The 16,060-nt window shown below is 47.5% G+C and overlaps 2 protein-coding genes across 7 annotated transcripts; both read left to right on the top strand.

Annotated features, from left to right (window-relative positions):
• Positions 1-1,189: 1,189 nt before the first annotated feature.
• On the top strand, positions 1,190-2,332 carry uts2r3 (urotensin-2 receptor 3). Its single transcript, XM_058085351.2, has one exon. The coding sequence runs from the start codon at positions 1,190-1,192 to the stop codon at positions 2,330-2,332; it is 1,143 nt and encodes a 380-aa protein (XP_057941334.2).
• A 6,104-nt stretch (positions 2,333-8,436) lies between these two features.
• Positions 8,437-14,355, top strand: khdc4 (KH domain containing 4, pre-mRNA splicing factor). 6 transcript variants are annotated; one of them, XR_013630085.1, is made up of 14 exons: positions 8,437-8,606; positions 8,844-9,018; positions 9,440-9,568; positions 9,635-9,714; positions 9,800-9,852; positions 9,924-10,102; positions 10,187-10,398; positions 10,481-10,541; positions 10,607-10,667; positions 11,375-11,649; positions 11,726-11,872; positions 12,171-12,252; positions 13,250-13,332; positions 13,908-13,979. XR_013630085.1 is itself a non-coding variant. In XM_078797599.1 (14 exons), exons 1-14 carry the CDS (start codon positions 8,578-8,580, stop codon positions 14,135-14,137), a joined length of 1,824 nt encoding a protein of 607 aa, XP_078653725.1. In that variant the 5' UTR covers positions 8,437-8,577; the 3' UTR covers positions 14,138-14,355. The 6 variants fall into 6 exon arrangements, 4 of the variants coding, with proteins under 4 accessions (XP_078653725.1, XP_057941326.2, XP_078653727.1 ...); XR_013630084.1 differs by having other exon boundaries at positions 13,247-13,332; XM_078797599.1 differs by having other exon boundaries at positions 12,143-12,252; positions 13,908-14,355.
• The last annotated feature ends 1,705 nt before the right edge of the window (positions 14,356-16,060 follow it).

Here is a 16,060-nt window from a genome sequence, read left to right as displayed (position 1 = left end):
TAACAACTTAGATACGGTATGCTAACACATTATATACAGTATGCTAACACGTTATATACAGTATGCTAACAACTTAGATACAGTATGCTAACACCTTAGATACAGTTTGCTAACGTATACATTATACGTTACTGTATACTGTATATGTTATATAGAGTACATATATGCTAACACATTATACTATACAGTATGCTAACACGCTACACTATACAGTATGCTAACACGTTACACTATACATTATGCTAACACGTTACACTATACATTATGCTAACATGTTATATACAGTATGCTAACAACTTAGATACAGTATGCTGACACGTTATACTATACAGTATGCTAACAACTTAGATATGGTATGCTAACATGTTATATACAGTATGCTAACACCTTAGCTACAGTATGCTAACACCTTAGATACAGTTTGCTAACGTATACATTATACGTTACTGTATACTGTATATGTTATATAGAGTACATATATGCTAACACATTATACTATACAGTATGCTAACACGTTACACTATACAGTATGCTAACATGTTATATACAGTATGCTAACAACTTAGATACAGTATGCTGACACGTTATACTATACAGTATGCTAACAACTTAGATATGGTATGCTAACATGTTATATACAGTATGCTAACACCTTAGATACAGTATGCTAACACCTTAGATACAGTTTGCTAACGTATACATTATACGTTACTGTATATGTTATATAGAGTACATATATGCTAACACATTATACTATACAGTATGCTAACACGTTACACTATACAGTAGGCTAACAAGTTACATACAGTATGCTAATATCTTGTATACAGTACATATATGCTAACAAGTTAGTTAGTATTATGAGTTTCTTTTCATATTATTATATATTTTCCCCAACCTAATTTCCCAAAATGACAACTTTATTTAGTTTGGTTTGTTTCTCATAATATTCATTGATATCAGCATGTATTTTGTGTTCATATATATTCTATGACGTCTTTGAATGGGAAATATGGAGCTTCATGACAACCGTTGTGGATGACGTGGCCCGAACATGATTTGTATGATGACACCTTCTCCCCTTCTTTGTCTCCTTTCTTCCTTCTCCGCATCTCCTCAGCCGTCAATAACATCCAGCGGCCTTCCATCGATCTCCCTCCGACATTCCCAGCACCCCCAAGCGTCCCGAATGGAGCCGTCCGGCTCCTTGCCCCCGCCTTCCCCGTACACCTTCCCGATCATTCCCAACTTGTCCCTGCCTTCCTCGGCTCCGTCCACCTCTCCCAGCCTGGCCTCCACGGCCCTGTTCTGCTCCCTGCTCTCCCTGCTCTCCCTGCTGGGCATCATCGGGAACCTGTACACGCTGGTCCTCCTTCTGAGGCGCAGGAGGAGCAGGAGGAGAAGCGGAGTGGGACCGATCTGCTGCTTCTTGAGAGTCGCCGCCCCACCCTGCCTGTCCGGCCCCTCCTCCGGCTCCCCTTCCTCCTCCCCCCTGTCCTCTTCCCCCCCCTCGTCTTCCCTCCACCTCCAGGTGCTGAGCCTGGCCCTGGCGGACCTGCTCTACCTGTTCACCGCCCCCTTCATCGTCTACGACAGCCTGGCGTCCGGCTGGGCCTTCGGCGAGCTGGGCTGCCGCCTCCTCCTGAGCCTGGACCTCCTCACCATGCACGCCTCCATCTTCACGCTGACCGCTATGAGCCTGGACCGTTACCGGGCCGTGGCGCACCCCCTGCACACCTCCTCCACCAACTCCTCTGGCCTGCTGAGAGTCAGCTTAGCCTGGGGGCTGGCCGTGGCGCTGAGCCTGCCCATGATGATCACCCTGCACCTGGAGGACGGGGAGAACCAGGAGGGCCAGCTGTGCGTGCCCGCGTGGGACGAGCAGAGCTCCAAGGCCTACCTGAGCGTGCTCTTCTGCACCAGCATTCTCGGCCCCGGCCTGGCCATCGGAGCTCTCTATGCGACGCTGGGCCGCCTTTACTGGGTGTCTCAAACACGGGCCCCGTGGGGCGCCGGGACCGGCACTGCTTGCCCCGCCCGAGCTCCGAAACCCAAAGTTCTGCTCCTCATTCTGGGCATCGTCCTGGCCTTTTGGGCCTGCTTCCTCCCATTCTGGATCTGGCAGCTCCTGCCTCTGTACCAGCCGGACATGCTGAGGACGGTACCGGTGGGCACGCAGGTGACGGTCAACCGCATCCTCACCGGGCTGACCTACGGAAACTCTTGCGTCAATCCCTTCTTCTACACGCTGCTGACCGGCAAGAGGAGGCGCAACCGGCAGACGCTGACCTCGGCAAATCAGCTCTGCCGCAAAAGCAGTCCGCTGCAGTAGCGCTTCTCTCGCGGCCCCCGTGGAATCCATCATGTGAGCGTTCCTGTGTGGAAACTAAAAGGTACGCTTCACCGACACCTTTTCGTTGGTCACAAGCCACCGAATCCCAAACCTTGGCACCAGAGCTCTTTGGAAGACATCTACGTATGGAAGCTAACATATACGTAGTATACAAGCTAACATATACTACGTAGTATACAAGCTAACATATACTACGTAGTATACAAGCTAACATATACTACGTAGTATACAAGCTTTGGAATGAATGCTCTTTTCTAAGCAGTGCAAACGCGTCTAAATCAGGGGTGTCCAAACTGTGGCCCGTATACAAAATGCCAAAAAACAACAAAAACTGGAAATGCTAATATAGGTGGACCCCCCCCCCAGAAATGCCAAGAAACAACAAAAACTGAAAATGCTAATATAGAGGACCGCCCCCCCCCCAGAAATGCCAAAAACAACAAAAACTGAAAATGCTAATATAGAGGACCCCCCCCCCCCCCCTCAGATTTTTTTCATGTCATTGTCCATAAATACAGGATATGACAGGTCAAATGTAGAGTCTATACTGTTAGAAAGCCCACAAGTTGAATTTTCACACTTTGAACGCATGTCCTTGAACGCACCGTGCTTGTACGTCATTAGCGGTGAGTAGCTCGCTTTGATATTTCGGGCTTAAACCTGGATTGTGTTTTCCGGTTGAACAATGGCAATTGAAGAGAGAAGCTGAGGCTAATCAAATCATTACAACTTTTACTGCAAATGTTGATCTGAAATCGGAGGAGTACAGTATAACACACAGTCCAGTAGATCCAGTACTTTTTACTAAACGGGGTATTTGGATAGCTAGCACATACAAAACCTTTTAACCACCTTCTAAATTCAGTTTTTAACATTATTAGAGTCCCCTGGACATGAACTAGCACCCCTATAGTCACCTTGACACTCCTATTTTCCAACGTAGTAGGTGAATATACTACATATACATATAAAACAAGGACCTCCTGTGTAATACTTATTCGATATTCCACTCATTTCCTTTGTTATCTCCAGATAGCGATAGCTTAGCATTTATTGACCTACACTGGATGGCTTGAAGCATCTTTAAATGCCAATGAATGTTTAGTGGTGGTCTAAGAGGCATAGACGCGTTTCCATCAGACTACTCTGGGGCAGCTGTGGGTACAGGTATAGCTTACCACCGTGAATGAAAAATGCCTTCACTTGGTTGCCTTGAAAAGACTATGAAATCCAATTTATTATTTTTATTATTATTATCCAAATGTGTCAAAGCGTCCCTCAATTTTTCAGTTCTCACTGGGATTAAGGTTTGGACACCCCCGACTGGCTCCCGCCGACGCTTCAATAAAAATACATTTTTCAATGCAGTTGACGCCCCTCAACAAAGATGGTAATCACTGATCTCACGTCCACGTTTAGTTTGTTTGCATGCACTTCTGCTTGTTTTTGTTTATATTCCTTTTCTTTTTGAAGAAATGTGCAATTGTTGATTGGTGTAAATCTCTCATGGCGTGCATCGATGTGGTGAATTAAGTTGATACTTGAATCCCTTCCACTCAGAAGATGGACAGCGAGGTTTGAAAGAGGGATCGTGCAACACGACGGCATTGCTTCCACGCTGCCACCGACTGATGTTTATATTCATGCTTAATCTAGAGCTCTAAATAAAGACTTCCTGCTATTCACGGCGTCACTTGGTCTCTCATCTGGGCCAAATGCCCCCACTGGTCCACTGGACACAATCTTATGGCAATCATCAATTCTACCTTCACAAACACCTCCTGGTTTCTACTAACCTTATTTTCCACCTACAAGTATGACAGAAGAAAGACATCCCAAGCTAAGCTAGAAGATGACTGCCCCCTAAACCTGGTAACTGGTCGGGCCATGTCTTCCATCACACTACCACCACCGCATTTTACTGTTGGTATCATCTTCTTTTTCTGAAATCTTATTTCTTATGCCAGATGGAACGGGACATAGACCTTCCAAAAAGTTCAACCACACAGTATTTTCCCAAAGCCATCCTCCAGGCACGCCTCCCACTTTGCTGTGATCGATCTCGCTCCCAAGGACTTCCGGACGGCTGCCGAACCCCTTTTGTTTGATTCCAAAATAAACAGTTATGAAGCTGATTGTTGCTTATAGTGTGCCACATCGGCCTGATGCTTGCTGAGATCAACTAAATGAGCTTTCGCCGCACTCCGGAAAAAATATTTCCTGGTAGCCATTACTCAACTGGGCATGCCCACGTAAGGAAGTCCGGGTTGCAGTGACGTCAGCGGAAATCCGCGTTAACAAAAAAGCATGGCGAGCTACCAAAGCTGCTGTCAGGGCTCCCTTCCAAAGGCGCAAACCTCATTATCTGGCGTTTTGACACCAGAACACTAAACTGGAACAACATTTATGGGTCAGAAAAGAGGAAAGGTCCCCTTTCATTCTTCACTATGCAGCCTTTGGTGGAAAAAATCTTTGTTAAAGTAGGACGCTCGGAAACGTCCTAAATGGATCAGATGGTAGGAAAGCATCTTCTGTCATTTGGTGAAACCTGCAGCAAAAGGATGAAATATGCTTCCAACATCAGATTGACACTTTGGCGAGTGTGTGTGTGTGTGTGAGTGTGTGTGTGTGTGTGGCGGGCCGGTGTTTCCGCGTCTCCCTGTAGCAACCACCTCGCTACGTCTGTCCGCCTCAAAGGCAGCACTGTGCTGTGGTGCAAACCCCGCTGCTCTTTGACGCACATGAGCAAATATTGTTGTTTGACGGAGCGGAGGAAGGATGGGATGAAGGGACAAAAAAAAGGGAAAAAGGAGGGCTGAGATTGTTGCAGGCGGACGGCGGGTGTTTAAAAAGCGTCCGCCAGGCCAAAGAGTTGATGATTTTGACAGTTGGACAGAAAGCTAAGCTTTTAAAGTCTGGAAGAGACATTCTCCTCCAGACTTCATAATTCCTAATGAAAACCATAAATGTCCACATTTTACGGTGCGGTAGCTGAAAGCTAATATTAAGTAACCTTAGATTCAAATATTAAGTTTGATTTTTTTTTTTTTACACAAATGATGACTTTCCGAATCTTTTAAAATACTTAGGAGCTTGTCATAGAAAATAAATGAAGACATTAATGCAGCTATAAAAAGTATGTCGCGTAAGGATGAGTACTGCAACGGGGAAGCAATGTGTGGCAGTTAATTATCAGTTAATCATCAGTTAATTATCCGTCTTCAGTGTCGTGACGTCATGCTGGGTTTCTTTCATCTGCAAAAACACAGTTTTGGGACACAATGGAGTCAAATAAAGTATAAACACTGCTCAATACTACCACTCAAACTAAATATCTTTTTTAATGACATCACACAAATGCTACAAACTAAGAGAAAATACTAAATGATGAATTAATATGAAGTTTGATGGAGGAGGAGGAGAACAGAGTTTTGACAGACGCAGAAATCATACATTATTTGACCTAACTTTTCTACTTTCATTTAACTTTAACAGCACAAAAACTGAAGACAATGAAGGGGTATTGGGTACGCTATTCGTGACATCGCTGGGGATAGTAGTGGCATATTTGGGCTTGAAATATACTTTTCACGACAAGTTTCAGGTGAAATATGATGACAAATTGGTTGAAAAGATTCCGTTTTTTGACCTTTTCTGCAGCTAAACGTTAGCAAGAGTGATGGTCTTACTTTGGCATTTCTGCTGAGCGGCTCATCCATGAAGCCCAAAATCTATTTGTTCACATTGTTCCGATGTGATTTCATCAAATTGTATTGAAAATAAATAAACAGGATGCAAGCACGATGGAAACCTGAGGAAACGTCAAGAGGCCGAAACGAGAGCCACGCCGAAAGCGCTTGAACTGGAGGATTTCTGGATGCGTCTGGAGTACCTTTCCGTGGTCAAGGCATGTGTTTTCATTTACCTGGCTACCTCGCGCTCCCCTCCCTCTGCACTTATGTGCAGCCGCGTGCACTCCGACCGCAGGGGGTGCTGCTGTCGGAGCGCTAATGTAATATCCATGCACTTTTTCCCGGCCATCTCAGCACATTTCAAAGGAATGCCTCGCAGACAAAAAAGCCAGTGACGGTGAAGGCCTCACGCGGAAGCTAGGATGGTGACTTTTGGAGCAAAGTGAGGAAGACGTTGGGGGGTGTGAAGTCGATGTGGAGATGCCCCGGCTTTGTGCTTGCGTGTGTTCTCGAAGACGACACGTCAGATGATTAAAGCCTCCCTGGAGTCTCCTGGATGACTGAGTGCTTGATAAACTTCAAATACGCGCCGTTTGCTCAAGCCGACCAAATGGATGGAAAATATTGCCTCAGTTGGCAAGCCGGCCTATCTATAAACTTTGTCGGTGGCGGCCAGCGCCAGCCGGCCCGCTCCAATCATAACTCCTGCTCTGCGGCACCACAGAAGCTTCTGATTTCATCCTGAGATAGCAGCCGGCGTCATTAGTTCGAGAGGACAAACAGTTCCGAGCGGGGACGTCGCTCTGCTCTACCTGAGGATTTCATAAATCCAACAGATGTCCCATTCCTGGAAGCACCAAGAGTCTTTTCCATCCCCAGAAGCCCCCTTTGCCCCGCCTGCCGGGCCCTCATTCTGACCAGTGATCGTGCCTGCTGCAGGTGCCCCTCCCCTGGGCAGCCCGCTCAGGAAAGCACCCCGCCGGGCAGACGAGACGAGGCCGCGGCCCGGGCCAGAACCCTGCTGGGAGGTGTATAAGAGGCTCCCGTTCTCTCCAGACATACAGCAAAGAGATTCCTGCCGCCTTCTAGAATCCAACCCCTCCATATGTTTTCTCTCTTTCCGTCACGTTCTACCCCGCCAGGGTTCCGCATGTACCTTTCAGCTATTCCTCAGTACGGATTCATGCATCACAGCGTACACAATCAGGAAGGGGGAAAAGACTTTTTCATTCATTTCTATTAGAAAATGATAATATACCAAAAAAATGTGGCGCAAATTTAAATTAAGCAAAAAAGGTGCTAACCGAGGCGGACGCTAACCAAGGTTCCACTGTATTTCTAATCTACGTTCAGATGTGTCGACGTCCTCGTAATCGGCGGTTTGTCAGCAAAGCCCGAAGCCACGGCCGCTCACAGTGTTTCTTTGTTTTCCCCCGTCGCCACCCCGCCGTGAGGCGCCCTCCCCTCCATCGCACGACGGTGTCAGCCGGCAGGATCAGGCCAGGCCGGGGGTCTTGTGTGCCTGGGAGGCCGGAGGTTACATCAACCGACATACGCATTAGGGTTCGCACCCGGGCTCTTACGAGGGAAGACAGTAAATATGGCACGTCTGCTCCGTCTCTCCGTATCCCGCCCCTCCCCCTCCCGTCACCTGGAAATAGGCGTCTGTGTCAAGTCGGGCGTCAAGGCTCCTCCGACCTTTCACCTTCTGACACTTCAAGCATGTGAAGAGCATGGTTGAGCGTGCGGGAAGACGACTATGTTCTTTTCATGTCAGTGTTGACATTCAAAACGTAAGCTATGGCGGTTTAGACTGCGTGAATAAAGACATAGGAATGCTGATTTATGACGGCCACGTCATCTCAGGTAATCATGTCACGTTGAACCTGGTTGGGTGTCCAACATATACACAACAGCAGCCGCCTCCATGTGTCTCCATTGGGGGCTGGAACTCAAGGGAGCAACAGTGACGCCCACAGGCAAACCGAATCATTGCATGCCAAACCAATTCAGATTGAATTTTTTTGCTTTTTATTTTATTTGTTACATTTTATTTAATTATTATTTTATTATTATTTATTAATTTTTCAAAATTATTTTAACATTATTTTTCAGTGTCAATGGTGGGTGAGAACCAGTGCTTGAGGGGCACCGCAAGGATCAAGGGGGTCAGGATAGATGTGTCAAATGGGCGCCCTCTCCAGGCAAGATACTGCTGAAAATAATGCAACTGAGCATTTAACTTCACTTGTAACTAGTTTTGTTAACGCCTCTGTCTCCATAAAACCATCACTTAACGAAACAATACCAAATAAACACATTATTGTAAACCACAACAAACGCCAAACATACATAGATCAACAGTTAACACAACGTTGCCTTTGGCGACCTCTAGTGTCGAGCGGGGGTACTAACATTCACCGGAGACGGAAGTGTTTGTGTTGGTTAGCTTTAGCCGGCTTAGCGGTGCTACAATCATACGCGTACCGAAGACAAGAAGACATCTCGCAAGAAACGTTTTGAAGAACATATATGTCATTTGGCGGAAGTCAAAACGGCGGGTGAGTGTACTTGAGGAACTTGGTGTTGATAATCACCGTTTATTTGACCACCGTACATATTCAGTGTAGCTATGCTAGCTAGTTTATGTAATCATGAAGGGCTTTTAGCGTTAGCATGTTTTTCATTCGCTCATTTTTACAATAAATACATGACTATATATATGTAATACTGCTTGTTATTGTTACATGAAAGCGGCCCGCCTGCAAACACGGTATTTGTGTCTTCTCTCCTCCAAGCCGCCGCACCAGCAAATGGGACCAGCCGGGTCCAGGTTCCGGTGGTGCGACCGAGGCTGCACCCACCGGGGCTCTGGATGCCGCTGCTGCCGTGGCCGCCAAGATTAACGCCATGCTGATCGCCAAGGGCAAACTCAAGCCGTCACAGATAGGCACGCCCGGATTCGTTGATAAGGTACCTTTGTTGTAAACCTTCATTTCACCCGGTATCGATTGATAACAAGAGGCAGTAAAATAAACAACACAGCATGACAATAAATACCCGAGAAGCAAATTAGTTGACGGATTTTGGGATGCCTCATGTGTAGGTACTCACGACTCACGTATGATGATGTCAGATGACCCACGGTGGTTCTCAACTGCCGGGTTGGGACCCAATAGTGGGTCAAGGAGCCATTTGCAGGTCTTTGCCTGGGGGAAAAAAAAACATTGCTGTTTATGGTATTCGCTCATCACGCCACAGCGAGGTGCAGGTCATGTTTCAGGGCGACTGATCGCAAGTCACCGTCCAAGCCAAGCGACACGCAAAATTTGTGTGTGTTAAATTCCCAACATTTGAGAGCTAAGCTATAAGAACCTTTCTCCCTAATCGACAGGCACTGGCCACTGGGAAGCCTCTGGTGCCAGCAAAGACCAAAGATGACCTGGTGGTGGCAGAAGTCGAGATCAACGACGTCCCCATCACCTGCCGGAATCTCTTAACGCGAGGACAGACGCAGGACGAGGTCAGCATCTCCACGGATGACGGTGACTAAGATGATGAGCGGCAACAAGTGACTGTGTGCTTCCAGATCAGTAAAGTGAGCGGCGCCGCCGTGTCCACCAGAGGGCGCTACATGTCGCCAGAGGAGCGGAGCAAAGCGCCACCGGGGTGACTGTCCTCCTCTCTCATCCGGGACCTTCATCGTCGAGTTTATTATTCGCGTGTCAGCACCTTTTCTGCTCTTTCGTCTCAGGGATCGGCCGCTGTATCTGCACGTTCAAGGCCAGACCAGGGACATCGTGGACCGTCGGTATCCTCCCGTGAATGTCGTGCGATCAGGAAGTCGATTGATTGATTTTGTTCGCTGCCTTCCACAGGGGCGGTCAACAAAATCAAGGAGATCATCACCAATGGAGTGGTGAAAGCGGCAACTGCAACGTCCTCGGCGTCCCCTTCCTTCTCCTCGTCCGGCGTGCCGTCCGTTACAGTTTATCAGCAACCGCCCCCGCCCTCACTGCCCCCGATGCCCCCCCACAAACCACACTTCCAGACCGGGGTAAGACGTTAGGGTCATTTTCTTTCACTATGCTTGGCTTTGACATGCAGACATCGTACGCGTATTTGCCGCCTATTCCCACAGATGCATTACGTTCAGGATAAAATCTTTGTGGGCCTGGAGCACGCCATCCCGGGCTTTGTGGTCAAAGAGCGTGTGGAGGGTCCCGGCTGCTCGTACCTGCAGCACATCCAGTCCGAAACCGGGGCCAAAGTCTTCCTCAGGGGAAAAGGCTCGGGCTGTCTGGAGCCCACGTCCGGACGAGAGGCGTTCGAGCCCATGTACATCTACATCAGGTGGGTGCCCGCTCCAGCCGCAGTCTGCCCGTTAGCCTCCCGAGGTCCATTCAATCATCCTGTGTTCAATTTCCTGCCACAGCCATCCCAAACCGGAAGGTCTCGCAGCTGCAAAAACACTTTGTCAAAACCTGCTTCAGACCGTGAGTAAAGTCCTGCTTGTGTGAAGTCTCCATTCAGGAACTAAGATGCTTTATTCTCCCATTAGGTTCACGCAGAGTATTCCCGCTTCCTCACTCAAATGAGCTCAGTGATGCCATCTCAGCAAGGTACCGAGGACTTCCCTTTGTTCACAACCCATCAACTCCTGGTCATAATGAATATTATTATTATCCAAATCGATTATTGATGACTTCAACACGTCTTTGAGTTGTCTTTTTTGAAGTTTCTGTGCGGTCCATATGTCTCCAACAGCAGTGATTGCAATCTTTCACATAAAATAACATCTACTTCCTACTATAGATAGACATTGTACATACAGTACATACTCTATCAGGGGTCAAAATGACAGGAAACCATACATACATTTCAAAACTAACCACTAAACTACTGCACTCAATACTAATGATAGTACTTCACATTCACAGTCAAAGTAACTGATATGATTCAATAATTTACAATTCATTTCATATAAAGGTAATTCTACATCATTTCTCAATAGTTGCGTAATAACCTGATAGCTACACTGCGTTCACTCAACACTTACAGCCACTTAGCATTTGCTATCAAACACTACACATTGCACAGGAAAAACATGTGATCAGCGTAGGGAGATCCATGGCGAGCACCATGGCAAGCACCGCCCACTTTCCTGTCCTCCCATCCCAATGACAGCGCCTGTCGCTAAGCCATGGAAATGGTCATGCAACAGACCGCCAGCCCAAGTGGGGGCGACATATGGAAAAGCACCGGGCCCATTTTCCATCTTTTCCATCATGAAATAACGCTTCTCAGCTGACATCTGCTCTCCTTCCAGGCTTTACGCCGCCCCCGGTGGTGAACGGGATGCCCCCGCAGCCCGCCTTCTACCCCCCAGCCGGGTTCCAGCCTGGCTTCCCGCTGCCCGTGCCCCCGCCTCAGCCCCACCCTCCACCACCGCCCTTCTCCGTCCCGCCTCCCATGCCTCCCGTGCCACCCAAGGGTGTTCTCCCTCAGTACCCACCTGGGACAACTATAAATATCGCACCGCCTGTGGGTCCGGCGCCTGTTCCTGTTCCGCCCCCCGTTCCTGCCCCAGCTCCAGTGGCTCAGGTGGGGTGTACCGATTGGCATACATGTCAGATGTACGGTCATCATCATCCATTAATGGTTTCTTCTCTTGGCACAGCCCCTCCCACCTCTCGTGTCCTTTCCTCAGCCGGCTGTGGCGCCGCCCAAAGCTCCGCCTCCTGCCATCCCGGCCAACCCACCACAGAAGAGACGCTTCACAGAGGAAGTTCCAGACGAGAGTGACAGCGGCCTGCTCGGATATCAGGTGAGCATCACACGGAAGTCCCGGTCTTCCGGTGCGGATTGCTTCTGATTGGGTGGGACTTGCTGGAACTTCCTGTGCGTGAGCAGCGTGTGGACTGGCACAGTGTGCGTGTGTTTTTCGGTAATAGGCTGAAAGTGTCTTTAATTGTGACCTGGGCCAAAGCCGGTCACCGGGGGTAAGGTGTTGACGTTGTACTGTGGCCACTAAGTAAGTGAGTGGGTCCAGGAGAGGATGTCCGCTAATGGTGCCTGTGTGTTTTTCTGCTCATAGCATGGACCCATTCATATGACTAATTTAGGTGCAGGCTTCTCAGCGGGCGGCCCCGAGACTACAGGACCCCCGTCATCGAGTTCCTCTGGCCCGCCGAGTGAGAGGGACAGGTACTGAAAGTTCTGTCGGACTAGAAGTACTAATGTACTACTTTTTTTATCCAGTAATCCCTCACCAGCGCTTTGAATTTCACAGCTTCATACATCACATTACTTTTATAAATCGTGGCGTCACGAGACAAGATGAGCTTGGGGGTGAGATGAGATGAAATTTTAACATTAACTTTAAAAAAAAAAGGACAATGAAACAAATATTAAGACAATATACTGCAACCTGTCATTTCTACTACATCACACTCTTCTGCACTGCGTCTATGCCAGCAGTAGTAGTCTGATTACTATTATTGTATTAGTTTTACATTTTTGTTTGTATGCAACAATGCTCTTTACCTACATTTTTAGCATTCTTAATTGTATTAATTACAAAAAACGTTACATTTGAAAATACAGTTAGAATGGCTTGTTTTAAAACCCATGGTTTATTTTCTTTTTTTTATGTATCGTTTGACTTGAATGGACCAATGTTGCCATTATTACTGTTACTGTGTTCTACTTTCAATCAGCCTTTTTGGATCAGGGCCACACTAGGGGGGAAAAAGATTAAGACTAAAGTCGTAAATTCATAAGAAAAACTTGTAATATTACATGAAGAAAGTGGTAAATGTACGAGAATATAGTCGCAGCATTGACAAGAAACTAATTGTGATGTTACGAGACTTAAGTCAGAAATGTATGAGAAAAGAAATTACAAGAATAAAGTTGTAAGATTGAGGAAAAAAGGTGGAATATGACGAGACTAAAGGAAAAAACAATAACAAATTACGGAATGAGAAAGAACTTGTCATATTACAGGATTAAAGTCGTAAATAAATAAACCCATATTTAGGAAATAAAGTCTTCCATCTACGAGCCAGAATAAAAGTGTTTTTCTCAAAAATGTACGCTTTTGTTCTATTATCCCATCTTTTTACCCCGGGTGTGGCCCAAATAGCGGCTGGTGTTTGTGTGGTAGAAAGGTAACCGCCATCTTTTGCTCTTTCCTCAGTAGGCAGCTAATGCCTCCACCCCTGTTGCCTGTAAATGTAGTGAGACCGCAGCTGGAAGACAGAAGGGCACCGCAAGGCCCCGTGGGTAAGTGAACCATGTTACTCCCCCCGCCCCACTCTCATTTTAGCCATTTTAGCCTCCCAAGACCGGATGCAGGGCTACAATAAAAGGCTGTGAAAGGTTTCCAGGCAGATTATGTCAATGCAGTGCCAGGCACTCCTCCAGCCAGGATTCTCCTCCAGATAGTTGAAGTTGGAGCGTTGAGCTTGTTGTCCAGTGTTCAAGTCCTTTTGTCCCGTTCTGATGACATCATCAGTCTGCACCCTCACTAACCACAATCTCTCCTGTTTTTGTGTTTTCTCTTTTTTTCTGTGTTTTTCTTCTCTTCCATGTATCTCTGGGCTGATGCTGGATACTATTTGGGGGTGGGGCACCACTTGTCCTCTGACGCCGGATCGGACGGCCTATAACCGATGGCGGTTCGCCGGATGTCCCACCCGTCCTCTCTGCTCGGCATAAATTGTGTTTGAATTCACTGAACTAATTTGCTTCTTCCTATTTGAACCGCGCTGCTGCCGATGTGTTCTTGTGGTTCTTTTCTTGTCCCCTCCCCCTCCCTTCTTTTTGCACGTCTGCTTCCTTTGCACCTCTCTTTCTAGTCGAGCCTGCAGGGAAGAGGATGAAAACGGGATTGGTGGCGTACGCGGGCGACTCGTCGGACGAAGAAGACGACCACTCGAGCAGCAAAGCTTCAGGGCCAGGTAACCCTGGAGCACCCCCTTCTACCTCCTTAGACTGGATCCAGGGCTATCGCTGCCCGCCTCCGCCACCCCCCCGGGCTAAAACGCAGCCCCAGCCGCAGTCTATGCCCTTCTGGATGGCGCCCTAACAACAAAAACCAGGACGTAGCAAAAGTCCACCGTCACGTTTGCTTTATTTTTGGTCCGAGTCAGCAAAGTCTTAGTTAGTGCACAGGTGTATAGTGGAAACATGAACACTTTAAGAACACTTTGGAAGGTCACAGCAGCCACGCCACTTGGATTGGACAGAACTGGGAATACCATGAATATAGTGTCTTTGTAAAAACAATAAAAATGTGGCCATTGCGTTCAACATTCATGATCAGCTTCTTTTGCATGCCGTTTGCATTGTTGTTCTGTTTCCAATAGGATGCCTGGGTTGTAAATATGCTAAGGACTTTAAAAACATTTTTGTGTGTGTTTCCAAAGTTTCCATGTCACGCCTCATTAGTCCGCAGTGAAGAATTGCTGATATCACACATTTCCCTGCATGGAGCACTACTTAAAGCCACAGGAGTCTGGTGCTATGGTGCAGGGATGCGCTAAGATGCGGTAGCCGGACAGATGGGAGTCGCTCCCGGTACCGTTAGTCGCCACCGGAGATGTTTTCACGACCCCGGGGTGACGTGAGCGACCGCGAGCAGGCCAACCACGTGGAGAGGATGGCTATATCCGGACCACACACCCCCAATGCTTGATTCCAGACTGCTGCAGAGACCCAGGGGGCGTGGTATATGACCATGGTATGTGACCATGGTATGTGACCATGGTATGTGACCATGGTATGTGACCATACAGTGCACACCTACCAGGACTTTACTAAGGGCCAACAAGGCATGACATGAAAACTTTGTACTCAAAACACAAACTACCAATCAAACCCTTTGGCCTTAAAAACAACCACAACAAAAAAGTGTTTTTAAAGTCCTTCAGCATATAAAAGCAACTACAATAGGGAGCATTTAGATATCCATCCACCTTCTATGCTGCTTCATTAAAACAGTCATGGATGTGGGTGGATTTCATACATTCCTGGGATGGAAAGTAGTATGAAAAGGGGAAAAGTAATACATTGTGATAAATATCCATGACAAATAACACACTTGACTTTCTTCCCAAGACAGCCTAAGCTATGATAGTGTTTGTAGCAGGGTTGTCCTGGGTGGCTGCCAGCTTTAGACTCCATGTTGGGGACCAATGGGGACCAGTGCTGTCACATCTGCTCTACCTTCTTTAACATTGGGGCAGTCAAGTCAATGGGATATCAAATTAAAGGGCACGTCCTGTTTGATTTTACTAATATGACATTGCTCATTTTAACAATGTAACTTCCCCTTTCCATGTTTAACATTGCTATCCGATACATGAATACAATCTGCCTGCCATGCATCTCCACCATTGTCCTTATGACACGGTGCACCGGCGTCCATTCCTTAATCCACGGACCAAGCCAACAAAGCAAACAGGTTGCTTACCTTCATGGCTGACGTGGCTCCCCCGGCGTCATGCCCACGTTGGCGCCTCGTGTGCGGTGATTTGTGCTCCTTTAAAGCCTTTTTGACGAGTTGTCACAGAGACTGCGCGGTGTGGTGGGCTTATTACGGTGATAACGACACCCAACTGGAACAACTTTGACAAGTGACAGCGTGACGGCTAAGATAATGAAGAATATAAACACGAACGGAAATGTTTGTGTGACACAACCGTCTGTAACAATCACGGCTTCCGGCATTTCCTCTCCTCCGGCGGCACCAGCACGTGCGCGTCTTTCATGGCTTCCGTATGCGTCAGGACGCACGCGCGCGCGCCCACCTGCGCCCATGTGACCACGCCCCTCTACACACGTGCAGCCTTGACAATGTCAGCAAAACACAAACATGTTAGCATGTCGAGCCCTTCCTGACCCCGCCCCTCTCCACAAGCCCGATGCCAAAGGTCACATACATAGCTCCGCCCCTTCCATAGCTGTCTCAGGCATGCCTGGAACATCAACTCACCTTTTTTTTTTCTTG

Source organism: Doryrhamphus excisus, linkage group LG17 (genome assembly GCF_037039965.1).
Source record: "Doryrhamphus excisus strain RoL-2023G ecotype Guam linkage group LG17, RoL_Dexc_Guam_v1.1, whole genome shotgun sequence".
Lineage (NCBI taxonomy): Eukaryota > Metazoa > Chordata > Actinopteri > Syngnathiformes > Syngnathidae > Doryrhamphus > Doryrhamphus excisus.
This window is presented reverse-complemented; position numbering and strand designations above follow the sequence as displayed.